Source organism: Taeniopygia guttata, chromosome 3, assembly GCF_048771995.1.
Source record: "Taeniopygia guttata chromosome 3, bTaeGut7.mat, whole genome shotgun sequence".
NCBI lineage: Eukaryota > Metazoa > Chordata > Aves > Passeriformes > Estrildidae > Taeniopygia > Taeniopygia guttata.
In genome coordinates, this window is record NC_133027.1 from 65572097 (window position 1) to 65596257 (window position 24161).

The following is a 24161-nucleotide window of genomic DNA, read 5'->3' on the forward strand; positions in this document are numbered from 1 at the left end:
CCACAGTTCCTCACCCCACACGATCTACAGCAGAAACAGCCCAGACAACTGATCTGGCTTAAATGTGACATTTCTACCTATTTTCGTGTATCAGCTTTGCTCTAAGAAGTGACACCCAGTGAGGTGCTTGACTGATATTGCCCAGACTCCAAAGTGCAGGATTACTTTACCCGCATCCTCCCACTGCCAGATTTTGGCATTAAAAGTTCAACACAAATTGCTTAAACTCTCCTTGACTGCATCTTTTACTTTAGCAACTTGATGAGCAGTTTTACCTGGTACAAGCTGGCAAGGTGGTGCTTAGTTTTAATCAGGAAGGGTTGGTTGACCCCTGGGTGATCCACATCATGAGCTGCAGCAGCGAGCAGTCCGAGCATGATGTCCGATGGGGTGAGGAAGTTGGCAAGCTGAATCATCATACACATTAATCACAACAAGAACATGAATAGTAAACACCTTTTTGGTAAATAACCAAACCAGCTGACATCATGGCATAGATTGGTTGTGTTGGCATTTGTACACAAATGTCAAGTATAAATTTTGTGAACAATGTTTTTAAGGTAAATGTTGAAAATACATCTATAAAGATATTATTCTACATAATCATCTTTTATTACAGTTTTTATTTCTTATCTCTTTATTACTCATGGCAATATAAGGATTGCTGTAATAGAAGGACTTCAGCATAGTCTCATTTGGTTTAAAAAGCAAACAGGTAGGCTGGCAGGTTGGTGTATGTTACCATCCATTGTAAGAGCTCTGCCTCTCCAAGTATTTAGTAATGCCAACAAAAGATCAGGCTTCAATTTTCTAGCATAGTACTGTGTTATAAAATGCAGAGTTTATCAACTTCTGAAATGTCAGCCTTGGCTGTTAAATATCTATCTCAGTTCATGTATTTTATTAGGGAACATAATTTACCTTTCTAACTTCAAACATTCAAGTTGGAAAACCTATCCAGATTTTTTCTGCTACAGGGCTCAAATATAAGCAAAAAAAGACAGTCTTAGCATTTTCTGTTTGTGAGAGTGAGGCAGTTATTACCAGCCCAATGAGTCTGTACAGAGCACAGGTCTATGAGATGAAAGAAGCATCCTGAGGTCAGAACTGGCGAGCAGTATGGTCCAGGTTCAGGATGTTGTTTGTCCTCTGCACTTCCTGGCAAGAAAGGACTTGCAGATCTTGCAGAAGATGAAAATACAGGAAAGGTGGGGTCTGCTCCTGTCCTCACCATTGCTATATTCTTGTGTAACAAACTGCTAGTTCTAGCACAACATCCTTTCATTTGAGACAAGCCAGATCAGTTAGATTTTTATACTGTGTCTCAGCACAGCACTATCACAATGCCTTCCAGTAACACACAAGGCAACACCACTCTGATGCTGTAAGGACTTGCAGCAGCAGTCAAATACTCGTGCAGAGGACACCCTGCAACAGACCCATCTGAAGGGACTGTTTTCACCTTTCCTGGTGAAATTGTGCCTTATTTGGTATTTTGAAATAGTGATGTGGAGAGCTTATGGTCTGAGGTGGCTGAGGCACGGACATGCATTGCCTCCTTCTGAGTTTGGTGGGAGAAGAACTGCAAGCAGTTCACCACGGCTGGGTCACAGCGTGGCTGCAGCTCATATGGCAGCACTTAGACAGGATGCCTGCCTGATGAGAAGTGACTCTCACAGCTTGACTGAAATATGTGTAATCTGTAGCCGAGGCTGCTCCTGACTTGTTGCTGACTTCCAGCACACCATCACTTTCTGCTGTCTAGAAGTATCTCTTGGGGATTTTATTTCAACCCTGGGAAAAAAATCTGAGAACCATCTGAAAGCCACATCAGTGTGAAAGGTTGTGATTACCTTGGGCTCTCTCAGATAGCAGTGCATAGCTTGTGTGACGTCAGCGGCATGGACAGCATTGTGGTAGGGGTTCTGGCTATGGTAATCTTCTTGAACCATAACTGCGAATAAAACAGAAAATAAAGATCCTTTAGTCTCTGAATGCCATGGCCACAAATGGGAACTGGACTTAAAATACAATCTGAGGTTTTGCAGTCAGCTGCCTGAGGAGTTTCTTCAAATAGCTGTAGCTTATTTAAATTGCTGCTTGTATCAGGGTACCTTTAGAGAAAAAAGGCATGAAAGGATTTGTGAGGCCCAAGGGGATATACTGGGTCTAGTGCATAAATCACCTCTTTCTTGCCTTAGTGAAGGCTCTCATTGAGGAGTAAAATAAACAAGGAAGAGAGGCAAATTTATCCACAACAGAGTGTAATTATTTAGGCTGCTGTTGTAGGGTAGTAGTGTGCCATTAAGGAAGTATCACCTATTTTACGGCAGCAGGGAGTGAGACCCTGATATCCTGCCATGATTTGTTATTTGAGTCAGGAACTACAGGCAAAGGCATTCCTACACCCCCCAGGGGAAGAATCAAAAAAACCCAGTGTTGGGGTATTCACAGCAAAATTTCCTGTGACAATTTTAGTCACATCTGTGTGTTCATTTTAAAATGCCAGTCCCTCTTGCTTCAGTTTGCAGCGCTGGAACCGGTCCAGTTGGACCAGGAGCACCAACCTCTTAACTCTCAGCTTTCTCTCAGACAGAAAAATCATTGAGATGTGTGCTTCACATCCCTCTGTTCCTTTCAGCAGCGTGTGCACCACATTATGTGGTCGTGGGTCACCACCACGTGAGTGCTGGAAGCTGCATGTGATCTTGCTTAAAGAGCTCTCCTAGACACGATCAAATTAATCAAATGGAAAGCCAACGGGCACATTTCCCATGGCTCTTGCTGCCAGCACGAGCAGCGCCAAAGAAAGTCCAAGCCTTCTGTTTGTTTCCAGCCGCATCTGGAGGTACAGGGAGTAATCCCTTGAACTGTGAGTTTAGACCACCAGCTCTAATTGCCTGACTGTCCGCTTCACGTCTGCCCACAGGAGTTAGCAACAGCAGGGAGATTTTGTCTGTCTCCGCACCAGAGGAACACTTTCCAGAAGCAACAATTAGGCAGCCTTAAAGAAGAGACCCTGCTTTGGAAACTCTGCCTAACAGCCTGAAAAACTGGCATTTAGCTGCTTTCAAAAAGTGGTGCAAAAAGTAATTGATTTGGCCAATTTCTTCTTTTGGTTCACTGACAGCATGGGGCTAATATTTCTGTTGGCAGTAACAGCAGCAGGGGCTTTCATCAACACTGTTCAGTGCAGACAGGACAGCTTGATATAATTTGTTAAATTTTGCACATAAGCTTTTAACTGCCCTGGGTCTCAGTGGTCTTTTAGTCACTAAAATAATTACACTGCACCACAATTGTACTGTGCAGGCATAGGTTCTGCAGTGTCTGTCTGTCTGTGTGGGCCTAAGCTAGCCACATCTCTGCATGGCATATCTTATTTTAAATCACCAGTGTGACTGTGGTGCTGGGATGCTTCAGCCCAATGCAGAGCCTTTTGAAATTCCTCCACTGATTAGATACTAAAACAAGTACTTGAGTGCCTGCAAATTGTATGCTAATGTATATCACAGACATCTTTTACTGAAATATTTCCAATGGCATCATCATTTTTACATAGACAGACCAAGCCAGTGTCTTCTCTGATGCTCTACTTAAGCTATAACTTCATTCAAAGATGTCGTTGAGGTGTGCACTTACCAAAAAACCTGTGTAATGTAACCATGTCTAACTGGAAATGGTGAATAAGTCCATGCACGTTGAAGAGGTGACAAAGCAGTGTTACGAGACTGTTTCCTAAAAGCAGAAAGGAACAACTGTTAGATTCCCTTTACATGTAGTTACAAACCAAGCAAGGCTAAAAATCTGGGTAATTTCCTATTAGTCAACTCCTATCACCTCATCTCCAATGAAGTGAGCTTAGATGACTCTTGTGTACTCAGAAGTCACTTATACAAATTACTCCTATATGTAATCAAGACTTGATGGAAAGGTTGTACCAATGGAGTGCCCTTCTTGTGTCTAGATGCCATGAAGTTACATTTGCTGTTTCAACATGACAGTCAAACTGTGGTTTTAACTGGAAGAAAGCAAACTGACATGGTTTTAACAAAATCTTTTGACAGGCTTGTCTGAGAGCAACATCACTGTCATAATTCAGGTTTATCTTCAGAAACAACAGAACCAAGTGTGGCTTTTCTGCCATTTTGGTTTGCCATATTAATTAATTAATTAATTACTAAAAATCAGGAGTTTGGAATGAATTTTTTTTTATTTTGCATATGGCTGCATAAAGATGCAATTGACCCATGTATCCTAGCTCAGCTGCAACTGCATCTCGTAACAATGACACAGACAGGAAATATGAGTTGCAGCATTTACATTCTCAAGTCCCACTGTAATGCTGCAAGGGCCTTACTGTAAATCCAATACTGGGAACACTGGCAAAATTGAGGCTTACTAGTATTACATGAACAGCTATACATAAACACAGTATTTTAAAAAGTTTGCACTGCTTAATTCAGTGTTACTGTTTCCATAAAACTTAGAAAAAACCCCAAACCAACCAACCAACCCATACTACACATAAACAAAGTTTGAAGGGAGTCTTTTCTTATTTAATGTAACTCAGGAAGGAAAATAAATATCTGTATGAAGAACACATGGAAACTTACTTGGTCTTGACTACTGAGCAGGGGCACAGAAAGATAATTTAGAAGAACTATGCTTTTGCTTCCCAGGCAATTTGCAATCCTTTTCCCTCTTCACTGCCAGCCACTCAGCTGAATGACACTCTAAACCAACATTTTTCTACATTTTCTGTCCCAACCAAACCTAATTAGTCTGGGGTGAGGAATGAGGGATCTCAGTTCTCTGAGCAGTACAGAAAGGGGAAAGGTGTGATCATTACCCTCTCTAGCACTTACATAAGCAAGGGGTTTTATCTGGACATTTGTGGGGAAGGGAGATGGTTTTACAGACATATATTTAGAAAAAACATTTGGCAGATTTTTATTCTCTTAATATATTTCCTGATTTTTGCTGCTAAACAGAAGCAAGGGTATCTTCACTCAAATATCTTTAGTATTGATAGAAATTGACTGATTATGGAGATCTAGATTTATTGACCAATGTATCTAACAGGTATATTTAAAGTGGCTTGGAAGTTTCCCAGGCAAATGAAACAGAAACATCTCTTGAAAAGGTGACAACAACAAATGTAGGGGATTAGATTAGTACAAAAGCACATTTGAAACACTACCCTATAGTTCAGGAAAAGCCTGAAAAAGCTCCCGGATGTGATTTTAATAGAGGTTAAAATGTGGCAAATTTCTCTTCAGTAATATGAGCTGGAAACATTTAGCAAACAATTAATTATGGATTTTTTTTTTGAATAGTCATATACAAGAGATAGTAAAATAAAGACTTAAAAAATTTACTTACCATTTGTCAAGCGATCAAACAAGAAAATGTCAAAATCCCACATTCCCACTTTGGATAGCATATGCTGGAAAAAACAAATGTGAAAAGGCCAGTGACTGGTATGTCACACTGTAAAGCAGATTTATATTATTATTCCACATTAATCAGTCACAGGATTGGTTACTACAGCTTTAAAGTTTTTTTCTAGAAACCTATAGTGGTCATATTTGAAATATCAGAAACCAGGCTCATGTGGCTGTACTGCAAAAAATACCACTTGCACTTTTGATGTGCTAAACAAAGAAGTACACAGGAATAGCTTTTATAAATTCAGATGCAGTGCTACTGTTAAGCCCACTCAGACATGCAGAAGAATCCATCATTACCTACAACTGCAGTGTTTTTACAGCTACATCAGTTGAGTCAGGAGACTGATTCTGGACTACCTCTATGATTACAGTGACATATGTGTGAATGAAATACACATTCACTCCCTTCTCTAGTCTACATTCAAGCAGTTCTGGATTCTTAATTACTTTCTAACACCTGGTATATAATCTCCTCCAGCAGAGAATAAAAATTGCCTAGGCATATAATCCCAATGCCATCAATTGTGCACGTTTTGCTAGAAAATGCCATTCAAAGTAAGTGTAAGATCTGCAAAATAATATAATTATATTTTGATCACTGCAAAGTTTGTAGTCAATGTTCCATATTTCCTAGCCTTTGCCACTATGGAGAGCTATTGTGGGTTGCCTAACAGCTGTTCCATACCAGATGAAACATTGTCTTTTTTCAAGTGGATGAACTAAATGCTGTGTCAGGGCTGCGCTTAAATCAGTAACTTAACCTGAAATCCTTCATTCTTTAATAAATCCATATTATAATTTCAGTTGCTGCAATCTGAAAATGCTGAATAGATTTAGCAATATTTTCTGTTGCTTTGACACCCAAGTCTTTAAGGCTGTAACCACAAATGAGGAATGGACAATCTGTTGTGAGATAGGCATATAATGTGGATCATTTAAGAAAGGTCAGCCAGGAATTTGGTTATCGGAAGACTAAAACAAAACTGACACTCTCTGTAGTATTATTAAAAGAAATGGAGATCTGGAAACCTGTCTTACCCTTGCTTGCCCAAGGTAGTCCTCATCCAGCAGGTACAGAGAGGCTTGTGGTACAATTCCACGCAGTAACCGGGATGCATGGAAATATCGCTGGAAACTTAACAGTCTTTTCACTTTTTTCTTGGTGCCGATTTCCCCTGAGAGTGTAGTATCTGTGAAAAGCAATCAGTACAGAAACCATGAAACCCGAGATGATAGATGACATTATCAGTTTAATAAGAGAAATATCAAACACTTTAAAATAGCAATACAAAAATCATGAAGTTCACGCTTCTTGCCAAGCCACATGAAGGAGCAGTATTCAAATCACTTCAAGCATAATATATTTGTTTATTTTAGAAAGGAAGTATGTTCAGGAAAGAGAATACTATTGTAGGTTTTGGAAGATCTGAGTTCAGTACACGGCCTGCCACAGCCTTTAATGTGACCCAGCTCAGTCACTGGGGGGAAGGGGGTGGTACATCTCCTAACTGTAGGTGTTAGGTCTTAGGGAGAGCCTACATTACTAGGCAGAGTTAAGTACAGGAAAGCTGCTCTTACCCTCTCTGCCTCTGTTCCCTAACTATAAACACCAGAAAATAACATTACTTTAATACCTCACAGGAGGTGTCACTGGAATGTATTAAAAATTGCACAGCACTGCAAGTACAAGGTGATCTTGGGTATAAAATCAAAAAAGTGACACCAAAAGAGAACTCAAAATACAGTTTCAAAACACAAATGTGTGAACCACTTTTGGAAAATTAAATAAAAGAGAAAAAGAAATAAGAATAGGTTAATAATCCTGTAGCATTTTCTCCTGTCATTTCTACATATTAAAGCAAATAATAAATAAGGAAAATATTTCAGCTGTGTAATAAGGAAAGCAAGTATATTCAGACAGTACAGGCATTTCTGTTTACACAACTGAATATGTTCTTTTCACTCTGTACCAGGATAATTCTAATTCCCTAAGGCTGTATTAGGAGATTTTCATATGGGGCTAAATGGGACACAAAACCCAGGGCAGTTTTTATACAGTGATTAAATCACTAATTAGAGTAATTAAATTACTTTATTGTTAGTAAGAAAAATATGGAGGCTTTCTAAAACTCATAATGGTTCAGGTAATTTCATCTGAACTTTTAACAGAACCTCACACTCTGTTGTGGTGTTTTCATTTTGCAGTCTGGTATAAGTTTTGGAAAAAAGGAGAGGACAGAAACTGGTTGGTTAAGGTAGCAAGACACAACACAGTTTTATTTCTAAGACAAACCTTGTAAGAAACTGAAGATTGAACAGTCCTTTCAGAGAACAGTAATGATTTCTTGAGATAAGAAGCTCCATAGCAATTCACTGGATTTCAGGTTTAAATAAGAGCTCACGAAAAATATCTACACACTGAAGCTAACTCTCTGTTCTTATTTTTCCACCTCTTTTTATGAAAAAACACTGAATGTTTGTTCTACTGTGAAATTAAAATATCACTTTGTCTGCTGTTTCTATGGGTGGTATTATTCTGAGAGGATTTCCAGAGAAGTCGCTAAGGTTTTTTTGGATCATGGACGGTTCAGGATTTGATTTCTCTAACAGCAGATGTGCAAGCACCCTCTGTAGTAAGTTTCTTCCTTATTAAGTAATCCAACAGCTACTGAGTGGCACAAAGTCAGTAATAACATACCAAAAAGCCATCCTTACATACTGAGGATCAATATAACTTCCAACAGCAGTAAGTCTCATGGTTATTATCCGCAGTCCAAAGACCTCACTGAGATTTAATAATATATAGGCACAAAATAACTTCATTGCATCTTGACAAGCCATGTGGTTTCCAGAATGAAAACAGTAACAACACCACTCAGCCTGAGGGTCAGGTTTTCATTAATGATGTGCCAGCACCCGCCTTGATTTTCTCACACATTTTAAAAGCTGGAACAATTTCATGGCCTGTTGAAGGAGTGACTAATGTAGGTGTGAACAGTAACCCAGTGGCAGCGACAAGTGGAGGAACCAGTAGACTTGCTTTCTTATTTCTTTTCATTTATATAGGGCTGCTACGAAATAGCTGGCATTCAGTTTAAGTCCTGGATAACAAAACACTCTTAAAATAAATTAACTTTTAAAACTTGTGCTAGCTGTTTCTTGACTTTCCGACTTTCCTATTCCACCTTAGCCCACAAGCTGTCACTACTTTCAGGTAACAAGTCACTTTTTTACATGAAAAATTAGAAATCGCTCCCACTAAATTTTATCTAAGTTAATATCTGTTTTTTCAGTTAAAGATAGATGACCAAAATCAGCACCTACACTCTCTTAAACTATCTTTAAAATTCACACGTAGAATTGCTGTGGACTATTTGAAGGTGAAGGTTTGGCCTGAGTCCCAACAAGCAGCTGTACATTGGATCATGAAGAAGTGTTTATTTTATCCTTTGGATTACCAGATCATTTCAGTAGTATAAATAATACTTGCCAAAGCACGAACAGGTCAGATGGAAACAAGTAGCTTCTTATTATGAAACATATTTTCTGAATTGAACCATCAAACTTACAGCCCATTGCTCTGTATGGTTGTCCTGGGTCTCAGTTCAAACTCATCATCAGCAGACAGTGCCCCTGAAACCTGACTTGATATTTCAGGTGAGTGCTGTACTCTAACATATGATACAGAAAAGATTACCCACAATAATCTGTTGTTCTTTATTTTCATGCATAAGGGAAGAAGTTCATAATACTGACAATTGTAGCAAATGCATTTTCAAAACTGGGCTCTGCCCAAATCCAGCACTGCAGGCTATCCACATGCAAACTCTGCATCTCGACTTAAAAGCGTATCATGTTAAAATCACATCCTTTGGGTCATTTCAGTAATAACTGATTTGTTTTTGAATCACAGGACTTATCAGCTGATTGCTATGACCCATCTAAGATTACTCTGACATCCATAATAATGTACTTTATTATGATGGTTTCTTGCATAAAATTTGACTTGATGCTGCCCTTGTCTGAGCACAGCACACCCCAAACAAGTATAATCTCACTAGCATTTTCTTGTTCCCTTTCCAAGATCAGTGTCAGACAAAAAAAGGAAAAGCACAACTGCATGAAGTTGAGAGAAAAAGTTAAATTAGAACAGAAGAGCAAAAGGCAATGCATCCAAAAGTGAACACTTAAATTCTGCTCTCAGCTCAGCAGTTGCATCTGTATCTCCCAGATGGGATCTACCAGCTCACATAAAATCAAGATGCAGTTTTAAGATGAAATTAAGGATTTATGTGAATGACTTACAGTAAAATGCTGAACATACTATTTTATCGACAACTGTAAATTTCAATTTAAATAGTAAATATAAAATTTTGATGATGACACATGATACAAGTCATACAGTGCCTCCAGGTGAAATTGAATTACGAAGTAAATGAATAAAAAATATTACTGCAGATATCCCTGAACTTCAGCTGTGGAACTATGGATACTAGAACATGTGCTATAGCATCTGGTTAAAGACCATGATTTGCAAAGCTCACATGGGAAGGATTTAGTAATTATGGGCAATTTTGAAATGAATGTGAAAGACAAACAAGAATGTCTTTTGTTTATACCCATAAAACTTCCCTCGAGAACTGTGTTTAACTTCAGTCATTATGGCAACTTCTGAATGTTTTGCTTACCTAAAAAAAACTCCATCTCTTACAAGATGCCCATTCTCATGCTACGGAGTGACTGCCTAGCAGAAGGGTTGCAGAAACCCTCCTTTGTACACTGAACAAAGCTACTGTATGAATTAGACAGACATCTTGTATGAATTACACACGTGTTTACAGAAGTGTTCATACAAGTTTTCCTCACAAAGCTCAACTTCTGCCTTCAGGTGGCCTGAGCTCGCAGCGTTTCTCCTGTGTTTTAGCAGGCACCCGAAGTGGCTGCATTTTTCTTCAGGCAATTTGATTGCCACATCACGCCCGCACACACACACACACACCCCAGCAGACCAAGGATGATGTCTGCGTTACTGCATATGGCCCTCAAGAGGTTAATGAGCTGCAGAAATCAATGGCTGCCTTCTTTCTCCCAACACAGCTCCTCCAGTTACACAGATCTTCTCGCCTTAAATTGATCTATGGCTCACTACACACTCTGTTATTTCAGGAAAAGAGTTTTCCTGCACTGGCAACTGCTACCAGTTTTATTTCACATTTCTTTCACACTGCTGCGCTAGCACGTGCTCAAAGGTAGCATGAATATAAAAATGATGGAGGTTATGCTAACAATGGTGGAGTTAACATCCAGAAAGAATCACATAAATCAAATTTGGACAAGGATGTAGTTAACTCTGCACCAGACATTCATTACATTGTTACTGTTCTTTCAAAGTAAACAACCTTTGTTATGCATTCAAATAAAGCCTCTAAGTTTTTCTTCACAGTACTGCCTTTTGTCATTTTATTGCACCTCAGCATACAATAAAAACATGTCACCCAGCAGCGTGAGTGGATAAAAGAGAGTTTATTAATTTTCAAAAGTGAACGGATTCAGAAAAGGGAAATGTTTTTTCCCCTCTTATTTCTGAAAGGACACAGAATAAATCAGGTCCTCAAGCAGCTGCCTTTGAATCATATAATTTATAATAGCCTTTCCCCTCTTCCAAGGATGCAAAGGTATTTCATACACAGCCACTGTATGCCTGAAGACCCAGCACTGGTGGGAAAGTGCTGGGATATCTGGAAGATAAGGTGGGTTGGTGAGTCCTGCAATTTAAGGTCTGGACAGTCTGCAAACTGTGATGACTCTGGGAAACAATTTGTCTTTGGTCCTGCAATTTTCTGCACTGGTTCCTGGCTTGACAGCTGGTTAGAAAACTTCTCTTAGTGAGCCTGAGAAGTATGTCATTGACTCAGGAGGAATAACTGGTGCCTGTCCTTTTATTTGCATGTGAAACTATGCCATGCCATGCCAAAACATCACCTTACTGAAGTCTTGTTTGGCATATTCATTGCATGCTTGGTTGCCGAATTTTTCTTACACAGGAGAGTGCATAGAACTGATGATAGAAAAAAACAACTGCTGTGCCTTCCTAGTATCTTCTTACATTACCGATTTATTATAGTGTCCAAAAGACAACAGCAGCATTAGTATGGGTAGTTGAAGTAACACAGGTGGTCTAAAAATTAGTGATAAACTTCATTTTTTAAATTTGAATTTTGGAGAAAGCACTTGAAGAACAACTAGAAGAACAGAAAACCTCTCTGCACTGTCTAAGCCTTCTGGATACATTCACCTTGTAGTCCAAATAGTCTTCAGAAAGAAAACACTGAAGTTTTGAGGAAAGGTCTGAGAAAATGCACAACCCACCAGAAGCTCATGTGCAAGGACTGTCACTTAAAAGCTTTCAGTCTAGTGCAGAAGGACCAAGGAGTTCAGATGAATATCACAGTTCTATGTCTCAATCATCTGTTTAAGAAAGTAACAAACAGATTCAAAAATAGTAAGATTGTGTCAATTTTATCATCTGACTATACACTGGTCACTGCAACTAAGAAGACTGAGATTAAGACCTCGCACTATATCTTCTCTACAGATAAAAAAAGTGCTGTTCTGGTATCTTCTAAATGCAGAAATCCTCATGAGACTTCCTCAACTATATGGAATCAAAAAAAGTTGTGTTATAAACACTTTGTTTTTACTTGCTTCTCTAACGTCTAAAATATTCTTTGTTCCTTGACTTCAGAAAAAATTTGGTTTTAGAGATCAAATGCTCTCTGTTAGCTGCCATTGTTCATATAGGTTGCAACTGCATTATTTCTCTTTAGAGAGGTAAATAAGAGAGAGGGACCTAAACACATCAGAGAAAAGCACAAAATTAGAAGTATAGCAGGAGAAGTTCAAAATTTTCTGCTTTGGAGTAAAAATTTAGTTCTCCAACCACATCCACAGATGCACAAAACCAATGCAAAGCCCTGTTTACAGAGGAGGTATTTGTGCTTCTCTGGCTAGTGTGAGAGCTTCTCAGAAATCACCTTTCTAGGCTACCTGGCTTTGGAGTTTCCTCTTCTTTGAACATCACTTAAAGTGATGGTGCCCTGTAACATCTGAGTTTCCAACTCATGAAGTTCCTGCACAATTACTGGCATCTTAAAGAAGACTAGTTTCCTCCCCATCCCAAAATACATTGGTTTTGATACTGTTTGAAAGAGAATAGAGAATTTAAGAATTATGCTGGTAATTCCACTTCTATACTAAATAATCCTATTTCAGTAAGTTCTGGAGAAATTAGGGTTTCAAAGACCACTTAAGTAACAGAATATTAGACATAATAACAGGAAGAGGCATAGATTAAATCCAAATTTAGATTAATTTAGATGTGTTTCTTATCACAATTTGAAGCCTTTATTTGTGCTATCACTCATCTTTATGCAAACAAACATTTTAGACATTTTATTAAGTCCCCTCCAAGTTCTTAGGAAGTGGCATGCTATTTTCTGGTTTGTCACAATCTCATTATCATTTCATTATGAACTTTTGCTTTGACACTTCAATATTTGTACAGCAGTCAGGACCTTTTTCTTCCTAAAACTGTGAATGTTCTATAGCTGACTACAGTTTCTCCAACAGGAAATCGAGCATCCCCACCTCCTTCACTCCCTTTGAAAAAAAACCAACAAAACCTGTAATAACAGCAAACCCAACCTTCATTTATCATTTTAATGATTCCTTCTCCTAGTTCATTCTTTTCCTCTGATCATTTGGAAAGTATCCTCAGTGTTATCTTCAGTACATCCTTTCCCTTTTCTAATCAAGGAAAAGAAGATGGGGTGGCAGAATGGGTCACGCATAATTTGGCAGCTTTTAAAGGGACATCTTCAGTTAACTGAATCCCAAGTCTGTACTAAAAAAGTAAGTTACAAATGTGTGTAATCAGGCCAGTGTTCGCTAAGACTTTGTGTGTGAAGTGCATGCAGATTTTTTTTGTTTGTTTTGCTTGCTTTCGTTTGTTTTGAGTTCTCCTGAAGCATTCATAACCCAAAGTGATAGATTTTGTTAGTATATGAGGGCATGTGCATCTATCAGTTTTACATACTGGCTTTCATTTTTCTGCAAGTGTGGCATTAAAGCTAAACCAGGAGCATGAATGGCAGGAAGTAGATTATACTTTTCAAACAAACTCTGTTATTAAATTTTGCATATAGCATCACTTAGAAAAATACAAAAATGCAAACTCTTCCTCCAAAAAAAAACCCTTCCTATTATTTGATGAAAAGGCTGAACCGGATTGACTTCCAATGATAGAAAGAATTTTTTAGTATAGTGAGGAGTTACTGGAAAAGAGAACAATCTCTGTGCTGAAGTATTAAGAGGATTCCAATTTTTCTTCCTTGAATAGGTAGCTGATAGCAAGGCCACAGGCTGACCAGTTCTGGAAATGTTCATCCCATTCAAACAAGCTAACCAGATTAAGAAGCCTTAGTGATGTCGAGGAGTATCTTTTGGATGGGCTTATCCATGAGGAACTAGAGGAGGTATTATGTAGAAATAATGCAGATCTCATCTCTCCCTTTCTAATTCAAAAACCATCTGGAACTTTGGACTCATCTCCACAGGCTGGGCTGGGTTCTGAGTAATCCAATCAGCCCTTGAAACTTCCTCACAAGACTTTTAGTGTCCTAATTTAACCTAGGTCAGAAATATCTAAAAAGCCATCTCTCACTCCCACTTCTTTTTCTAGCCAAAGGCAACAAAACAAGGCGCTTAACCAATCTCTTTTTAACCTCACTCAGTTGGGTTCAGGTTACTTGATAGTTCAGGTTTGGGTTGGTGGCTGTGGTTAAGTTTTATTTTCCCTGGAGATGGGCCCTACCTGAAAGCCCTGGAGTATTCAAAATTCAAACCCAAAAATGAATGTAAATTTTGCAACAGACCCTTCTGTAGACAGGCAGAAACCACAGATTCAAATGTCCGCAGACTTTGGTTCTTTGAGATGGAGACATTTTCATGACTTCGTATCTTCCCTTACTAATCCTGACAACACGTTTTATTTCTCCCAATACCTAATGCATCACATGCCTGCAAAGTATGTGATGAATTCACTTTATTTGCAAACAAACTGAAAACCAAAGTATTTTGCTTGACTCAGATCAGACAGCAAATCAAGAATAAAGATGGAATGTTACCTAATATTGCCATTTATCACCATTTGGAGTCAGAAGCATATAATCTGCAATAAATTAATTTGCCACGCTAAGCTTAAAGCAGGTGGGGTTCTTTTGGACTCAGCTTCTGCCTGCATCCTAAGATGATAAGAGATCCTAAGATCTCTTAGGATCCTAAGTAATACAGAAACATACCTTAGTAATGTCTATAGACATGTTTTGACATTTTACATATTCTCAGATTCCACTCTGTGTTCCTGCTGTGCAAGGTGTAAGAAAACAGGTATCTCTCTGGGTAACAACATTTGGGTACAGAGACTCCAATTTGCAGGTACATATATAAATACTGAAGTGAATACTGAAGAAGTGAATTAAATATAGTCATTTAAAGGTTAGCAATTTTGTCATTTGCAAGCCAAAATTTAATCCAGATAAGAGCTTAGCATAAACAAGATGGGAACTAAGAGTCTCATCTTCTGACTTGCTTGACAAGCATACTTGTAAATAATAAGTTACTTATTACAGCTGTGAACTGTTATTTTGTTAGTCTACTTGATTGAACCTAGCAATAAAACAAAATGTTTGTTTTATTATAATGGCAGTAGGGTGAGGTCTTCTTGCTAACTGCTGCATGTTTACCTACAAATCCAGATTTATCACAAGGAATTCCCTCAAATTGTGTTAAGGCAATGAAGAAGTGTACTGTCACAGTCACCAAAAAACCTCATAATGAGATAATGAAATCCATTTAAATCAATGCGTATTAGTCACTGGTGGGATCTGCTTCAATGACTCACTGAGCAACTTTGTGAATCAGAGAACTAAATTATTGCTTACCATAGCTATGCTCCTTTATTCCTCAAATCCAAAATATACTCTGTTAGAAGGAAACTTGGATTAATTTTCACTGCAGAAGTGTTTTGAATTCTAAATTACTACTCTGTAAATACTCAGTTTAACTCCTTTTCTCTCCTGTGAATACACTGAAATACATTTAATTCACTGAAATGCGGAAGTGTCAATTAGCTGCCAACATCAATTTTGACCTGCACCAGGTCCAGTCTCAAGCTTGAGCCAACCAGTGCAGATTCAACATTTCCTTAGATTTGTTAGATTTTGTTTGGAATTAATACAAGAAAACTGTCACCCTATCTTTCTATAAACCTATAGCAAAATTTGTATCTCTTATTTTAGGAGTCCTTCCTCTGCAGGGGAGGAGCTGCTACACGGCTTCTCCTCAAGCTTCTGACTGGCTGCCATCCACACAGAACAGAACCTTGTAGATCACATGGGTCTCCAAAAGCTGTGGGACTAACTCTAGGGGCTGGGGCAAACATTCAGTCCTCAGAGAACGGAACCAAGGACTTCTTGGTGACAAAGGGGTATTTTACACTCAGTTTGGGATCCCAGAGTTATCTTAAGAGACCCTAAACCCACCAGTGCAACTATGCCTAGAAAAGCTTGCAACTAGGCAGAGAAAGACACTAAGCCCCTTCATCTCTCCCAGACAGAATTCTGAGAAATGCTCATGGTCCTGACAGCCCGGCAAAGACAAGGTGAACACTAACTTTCTATATACTGGAGAGAGTCACTGGAGGAATGTGTAGATGGCATCACAGACTCAAGAAGCAAGAAGCCAACAGTTGTCTTTGATTAGGGCTACAGAAGATCCCATTTTCTATCCAAAGTTTTCCTATCCAGCAAGACTTCATGGTGTCTTAAGTTACACAGCGACTTTTACTGTAAGACTCCAGAAAAAACAAAAGATATGGTCTAGTCAATGTTAACCCGTAACAGTCAAAGTAGGGAAAACTACACTAATTTGAATCTGCAAAAAAAGTTACATGTAAGTAACCTGTAATCTGACAGTAAATATCAATGTCCTGTATTTTTTTTACATGTGAATTTACATAATAGATGTCAACTGTTCCAGAATGAGCTTCAGTGTTTTCCCTTACTTTAAAACAAGGCTGGTACTAGTATTTGGAACAGTATTTCAGATGTGAGATGGAACAGTCGCTATTTAAGCTCAGTTTGTTAGTGAGAAGCGGGAGTAATGTTTATGCTGCATTTGTTTATGACCTCTGAGGATATTTACCATAAAATTTCCTCTGTCTCTTCCCTCACTCTAACATCCTTCAGTATACAGTTGCTGCCTGCCAGTTACTGCTCCCAAACAAATGCAACATGGTGACAAAATTTTACTGTAAGTAATAGTTGGGTACTTTTCAATAAAGTATGCAGTAGGGGCATTTATATATACTTCTTTTTGCCAGGATGTGCAGCACCATGTTTTTTGCTGCTTATGTGCTTATGTTTTTTGCTACTTCTGCACAGCAAAAATGGATTTAATAGAAAGATGTAGACGAACAAGTATTACAAAAGCCTGTTTATTTCCTGGCAAAACACATCTGCGTGCTCTGACACTGAGCATCTTCATTTATTTGTAGGTCACCAAGTGAGCCAGGCCCAGTGTGCACTTGCCAGCTACGAAATCAGTAGTCAAGTATCTAGAAATCCCACTTCATTTTGCACCGAAAAATTAAGGCAACATTACTCCTTAGAGAGAAAATGGTAAATATATAAAAACCTGAAAACCATGGGGAATCTAAAATCAGGATCACTGCTTTCCCTTACAGAGATCATGATCAGCCAGCCATACTGACTTATTCCAGATTATGGAAAAGCGGTAAAAAGTGCAAGCTGGAGGTCTCTGTGAGAGAGAGTATGGGAGCACAGAACCCCAGGTTCCCCACCCTGTTGGCCTAAAGGTGCACACACAAGGAGGCACCACTTTTTAGGTTCAGCAGTGGTATTTAGAGGGGTTATGTGGAGTGCCCTGCTCCAGGCCTGATTAAAGGCTGAGTATTCACCAGAGTACCCCTTGCCATGGATGTCTTGCTGCACAGCCCATGGACAGCACCAGCATTTCCCAGAAAGTGGCAGGATCTGGAGGATGGCAGGACTCATCTACAGGGGTTAGAAGTGAAAGCCCTATCACCAGAAAAAAATTATCGCACCAGAAAAAATTTCTGAAACTATTCTTGTGTTCTTCCTTCTCCATGGGTAAAGGAACTGAAAACTGAAAAGTTTAAAAGAAACTGAATTTTATATAATGTGTATGTATTCAAACCAAAAAAAAAAATTAATTTAGTCATATTTGAATATTAATATATATCCACTTCTACTTAATGAATGAAAAGTGTTTTATTTTCTCTCAGTCTTTATAAAGGCATGCATGACCAATACTATTTCTAGCTACCCTACACCTGATTTTTCTTCATGCTTTTCATTGGCAAGTCAGAACTACACTGTCCTCCAAACTCTGCTCAACCAGTAAGTTATTCCCTTTGTCCTGGGAAAACTGATGGACCCATCTTACCGTTTGTCTTTCCACCTTAGCCATAGCAAGCTCTCTGATGGACTTTCAACCCAGAAAATACCTTTAATCAGCAAGACTGATAGCAGCACGTTGCTGGGTGGCAGTAACCCTTCCAGAGTGGGTGAATGCAGCCCATCAGAGCCCATGCCCTCCCCTCCCCAGCTCCTCTTTACTGCTGACTCCCAGCCAGCCCCTCTGCTTTGCTTTGCTTCCTCCCCGCTCCCTTCCCTCCTTGCTTCCTCCTCCCTTCCCCAGGCACCCAGACAAGGAGGTACAAAAAGAAGAATTCAAACTTTGATTTGAATTGCTCTTTGATGAAAAGAACAATCACTAGAAGCGTAACAGAGTCAGCACTGCAAATGTTGGAGTTCCAGTCTGTTTTGATGAAGACAGTGAACAACACTTTTTCCAAAGGTTGTTTGCGCAGTACACAAGGACACATTGAGATCTGCCTGTGTCTGAACACTGAAGTTTACACAGCACCCAGGCTGAGTGCTACAGGGCCCAAAACTAAGTGACTCTTTTTATTTTATCTTCTACACACCCACTAAGGGTTTGCATCAGTATAGAGAGTCCATCAGGTGAAAAAAAAAACAAAAAAACAACAGGGTCTCAATTTGGGTTTTTTTCTCTTTAGATTTGCTGTCCTTTATTTACAACAGTGGCAAAATAACTTCAATCAAAATGAGGTTAAGATTATTTTTAACAGATGTTCACTGCTGGCCTGACCCAAAATCCATTGACGTCAATGAGAAGACTCCATGGGGCTTTGGATTGGGTTCTAACTGTTGGAAAAATTAATGTTATTGTAAACCACTGGTCAGTGCTGTCACATGCTCTCCTTCTGTGCCAATTCTATATGACCGGATAAGAGCTTCACATAAATCTGTTCCAACTGTTGTCTAAGAGGCTAAAGGACACAGAGGTTTATCTCTTTAATTCTGAACTGCCCCTGCTCCTTCCTTAGCACACCCCATGGCCCTACTGTATTTACATTTGACAGACTGAGCATTATGGGCTATTCACACAATCAAAGTATTTCACAGCCAGACACTGAGTGGAAATAATGGAATTAATGCTGACTGTGTGAAGACAACTGAGCTGCAGATACATATGAGATGAGATAGTTTGGTTCATACACTTTCAATAGAGATTTTTATTTGTTTCCATTTAAATACAGACCTGAAAGAAGAGTTGCACTTACTGTTAAGAAGACGGAAGTCTATAAATGGGTAGGAGCCGCGGCGCTCGGAGACAACCCCTGTCTGACCTCTCACCCGTGCATCTCCTGCAAAACACAAAATCCCCCGAGACATTAGAAGGGGCAGCTGCCTTTCTCTGCTGTTTTGATCTAAATCTATTTTTTAATACAATGTGACGACATTACACTCCTCCAGTGGGAAAACTAAGGTCCAAAAAATCATCTCCCACGACATCCCTGGGTAATTGGGAAAAGCAGTACAGCTGATCCTCTTATCAGAACAAAGACACAAAAACCCTTCATTGCTGGCTGGGATTAAACAACATTATCCTATTGAACAACTTCTTGCCCTGCAAGGAGACTCTTATTGCTTCACAAAAAGTGCACACATCTACCTTTTTTTTTCTCAAGCAAGAACAGGTAGGACTCTGACTGTCATGGTTTCACATACAAAGGTCCCAATCCTGGACTAGGCTCACAATCCAATGGACCTCCACAGTTGTGGGACTGGTCTCAAAACCATCAGCTGATGAAAAAATCCCCCCCAAAAAGTACAAAGATGTTTTTGCACTTAGGTGGTTGGTTTGTATGTTTGTTTGTTTTTGTTTTACTTTCTGCTCTTTGAGCACTCTGGAAAATTCAAGCCTTCTCCTCAAACACTGCAGCTGTTTCATGTAAATGAAAACCTAATGTTCTCAAATAAGCATTACTCTGGATTGTTAGTATGTATATTTAAAGGTGATGAAGTGTCAACACTATCCTAAGAATTAATATTGTGTATTGCTGTGCAATTCACAATGACTAGTTCCTGACTTACCATGTAATATTGATGAAATAGGCAAAACTAATTTAAGGAGAAAAATGCTCCCCAGGATATATAAGAGTTACAAAACCTCTCTCCAAGTAGACAGGAAGTAGTGGGGAAGCATATGGCATTTTTATGTTTCCCTAATTTTAAGTATCTTGTAGTGAAATGTAATTGTTCCGTTACAGGAAATCAACAAGACCTAAATATTAAAAATTCTTAAATAAGATGAATTTTGGAGACCTTGAGGTCCTAGTTAGAGTACTCTAGTTCTTCTCCATACTAATTCCTCTTCTACAGAAACAGAGACCACAGTGTTGAAACCATACCCACTGCCCATCCCTACACAGCTCACACTGTAGCCCTAATAAAGTTTGTAATGAAGTATGAATTTCTAATTAGTTTGAATTGCATTTCCTCTGGGATACAAATATAGCATCCGACTAACCTAAACAATAATTTAAGAATTTGGCTGCTAGTGCTAGCTTCTACTGTTTGTGTTTAAAAACAAGAAAACACCTTGTAGAATAAAGAAGGACCTAGTTAAATGCTGTTATTTTTTTTTCTATCTATGTTCACTTAAAATGTGCTTACAATTATGTTTAAGGGAATAAAGCCAAACAGAATTATTAAGTTAAATATCTGAGGTAGAGAAAAACTTCCGTGCCCTCTAGGGGTCCTTAGAGATACGAAAGACACAAGAGAGTGCATGCAAATTACGAGTATTTCAAACACAGTCACTTTTGATTATAAATATAAATCTAAGTTCTCTCACCCTTACTTTCACTTTGCTTTTTTGTTCCCAGAGACAGAACACGTGTTCCCTGTTCTCGGCTCCGGCTTGCCAACCTCTGTGAGGAACCAGTCCAAAACAACTCAAGCTGCTGTTGACCCCACTTACCCCTTCTGATAGCAGGGGCAGGAGGTGCAAACCTCTACCTGCTCTTCAGCTGTTCCACCTCAAAGGTATGGTAATGCCGTGGGTCTACCTTCATCAGCACTTAAAATTACATGCAATGTAATTGTGGCAATGAAGGTACAAGAACCCATCCCCCGCGATCCTTGCATTAAAGAGTAGAAGGGTGGAGCAAATAGCTGGAGAGTTTGTAAAACACCGACACAAAATTCATCAGTACTCACAAGCCAGAGCCCATGAAGCAGCATCCAGACTTAAAAGCATTGCTCTCTGCCACAGGTAACCCCATCAGATTGGCTCACGTGTGCAGAAAGAGTAAGAATGGCAAGCACATGGTACACATTATATAAACTCAAAAAAATCAGGCAGGCTTGAGCCTGCTACTAATCCAGGCATCAGCAAATTAAGAACGGGTGTGAATTCAGAGCATGCCTTGACCAACACTTATGTTTTTTCTGCGGGCACCAATGAATTAACAGGAATCTGCAAGTAATTCCCTGCATTACACACTGATAAACATGTCACTTGTGACTGTATTATCAGAGACATTAAAAACAAAAAGAGAAATTCAGACTCCAAAAATCTGAAAAAACACCCAAAGCATATGATACTATAAAACCAGCAAGACTGATATTCTTTCCAGGCATGAAATAATACATCTATCAAATCAGAGGAGGTACCACAGTACTAGAGAAAAAGAAAATCATACAGTCATGTATCAAAAGGATTGCTTACAATAGTGTGAGCCCAAATTTTGAGGAAGAGAACATTAATGGTAGGTAGGCAAATGTAACACTGAAGAAAACAAAAGGTGGGCTTACCAAAAGTAGATCATACAAGATGCTTAATTACCTCAAATAAAATAACTGTTAGACAAAAGGAAAAGAAAGCAATACTGCAGAGCAATTCAACAATACGGACCTTGTTAAACATACAAGAGAAAGCAAGAGATGAGTACAAGAACTGAAGACTAAACATAAGAAGATAACACAGTGGACTGAAAGGAAACTTGCTTGAAAAGATGTACTCATTAATCTCCATGATATTTAGAAAACTCATACTGGGAATGGTCCTAAACAATTTTTCGTGATGATCTTGACACGGAAGAGCACTACTGATACTTGAGGATAACACAATGCTGGGAGATACCAGGTATTAACAGCAACAGCTATTTTAAATTAAGTTCACTGCTGCTGTCACCTCCTCTGTCCCAAGTGCTCTGTGGCCCAGATGCCTGGACATTCCTAGTAGCCCAGCTTCCTCCCACAGTGCTGCTGTCTCATATAGAACTACAGACTAGCCAAATGAGATGCTTATGTACACTATTCCAAGTAATTTCAGCGGAGGGAAAGCAATGGAGTTATTGATGCAATTAGTAAGAAATGTGAATGAGTTTTACTGAACTAGCAAACCCCAGGAACGGAAGTCATGAAAAATTAGTGATGATTCCAATTGGTTATTTGTGTATCTTTACATTTTCTTACAGACAGTGTAATTTTGGGTTGTCTCTAGCACTACAGGATCCTGTATGCAGAATAAATCTGCATCCCTGCTGATTTAGGAAAAGCCACTAAAATCTTTATATTCTTATATGATTATTAACTTTATCCTGAGGGAAGGCAAGTTTCTGATGAGTCAAAGATGTTATCAAGTTGCTCTACCTCATGAATCTGTTATTTCAAAATACTTCACCAGGTGCCACCTAGTCTCTCTCTACATCATTAGAGAAAGATTAGTTAGGAAGTGGTGGTGGGCTAAAACCACCACACCTCCCTTCCTCCATTTTTTCTTGGCTCACATATTTGGAAAATATTTATATTCTTCCCTATTAATTTTAATTACATCTAACTACACTCAACAGAGAGACTAAGAACAGGGATTACACCAGATATACAACTTATCACATTAATATCCAAGAGGCAAGGAACATTGATGGCAAGACATTCAATGTTATTTTTTTGTTTTGGCAGACGACTTTGAGGTTGACTTTCATCAGTCCACCACACCTTTACATCTCTCTGCCTCCACCTTAAAAATCAAGCTAAGCAGTCATTCTGACAATTTATGCAATTAGCAGTTTTAAATAAATAATCCTTTTTAGAGTGAAAGGAAGGAATTCTATGGAAACAAGGCAGGAAATTGTGTTCCCAAATGAAACAAGCAGGGTGCAGGGAAATGGTCAGGGTACAGGCTCTCCTCGACTGCTTTGGGCTGAAGATGCAAGGCTGGAACATCTGCAGCTGCAAACACCAGGGGCTGCACCCTCACTGGTGCCAAAGTGGCACCAAGAGCTTCCAGCAGGGACATCTCCCAGGGGCTGCTGTGCTCTTGATTACTTTGTCCTTGTTAAAACAGACAAGAACACAAACTAAATAAACCAGAGCAACCTGTGAAGCTGTGACTGATATGCATAAGAAAATCAGCTATAGGGCAAGAACCACGGCACCACTGCAGCCATAGAATCAAGGACACTTCAAAATGGTTCAGAAGGGTTAAGAAAAAAATGAGGCAGCTCTTAACTGCCTTTCACATCTGGAGGAAAGAACCATCTGCACCGAGGAAAACAACTTCTCCAAGACTTGCCTGAAACAGCGTGTGATTCAATTTCACTGAGCAAGCACAACAAATTAGGAGAGAAAATAGGGCCATAGCTGTGACAAAACAACAGAGTAGCTTCATCCAGCAGAAGTTAGGGCCAACCACCAAATTATTGATTCTATTTAGTACACAGCTCCATGTGGTAAATCAGGAATACCACAGCAAATTCACAAGAGGTTACAAGTATTTATTTCAGTCAAGCTTTCTTACAATCTATATTCCAGTATTTCTTAAGTTGACTGTTCAGAGTACATACTGCAGTGGCTGACAACTTTTCATGGAAAACCAAGCAGCAGTAGTAAGGCCTCTTGTGGACTCCATGGAGCCCATGGCTCCTCCACTATTTCAGTTATGAACAGGCTTGGGATTTTTGACCTGAAGGAAGAGGGCTTGATGATGTTTTAAGCATCATTCTGATTTTAGTGGAAAGGTTTCTAAAAGAGAGAAGTGTTGCTCTGTAAAAGCAGCAAACTCAAATTAAAGCTACATTAGGAGTGAGTACGAGAATTACTGGAATTATATTTTTATTTGAAGAGATGCTTGTTCACGGTGATTCATACTGGTTTGGATTCTTTTCATTCTGTTGTATTAGTGCTAAAAGTGTTACTGTAAATTCTTGTTTGTCGAAGGCATTTTATAAAG

The 24161-nt window shown here is 39.0% G+C and overlaps 1 protein-coding gene across 7 annotated transcripts in view; it reads right to left on the reverse strand.

Annotated features, from left to right (window-relative positions):
* Positions 1 to 24161, reverse strand: part of PDE7B (phosphodiesterase 7B) — a 169553-nt gene that overhangs the window by 18592 nt on the left and 126800 nt on the right. For 6 of the 7 annotated variants that reach the window (XM_002194363.7, XM_030269577.4, XM_072927032.1 and 3 more), the window contains 6 exons: positions 19204 to 19287; positions 6492 to 6643; positions 5386 to 5449; positions 3643 to 3738; positions 1854 to 1954; positions 276 to 407 (listed from right to left, as the gene is read on the reverse strand). In XM_002194363.7, coding sequence (XP_002194399.2) covers positions 276 to 407; positions 1854 to 1954; positions 3643 to 3738; positions 5386 to 5449; positions 6492 to 6643; positions 19204 to 19287 — 629 coding nt within the window. The remainder of the gene's footprint in view (positions 1 to 275; positions 408 to 1853; positions 1955 to 3642; positions 3739 to 5385; positions 5450 to 6491; positions 6644 to 19203; positions 19288 to 24161) is intronic. The other variant, XM_072927033.1, reaches the window with a different exon arrangement.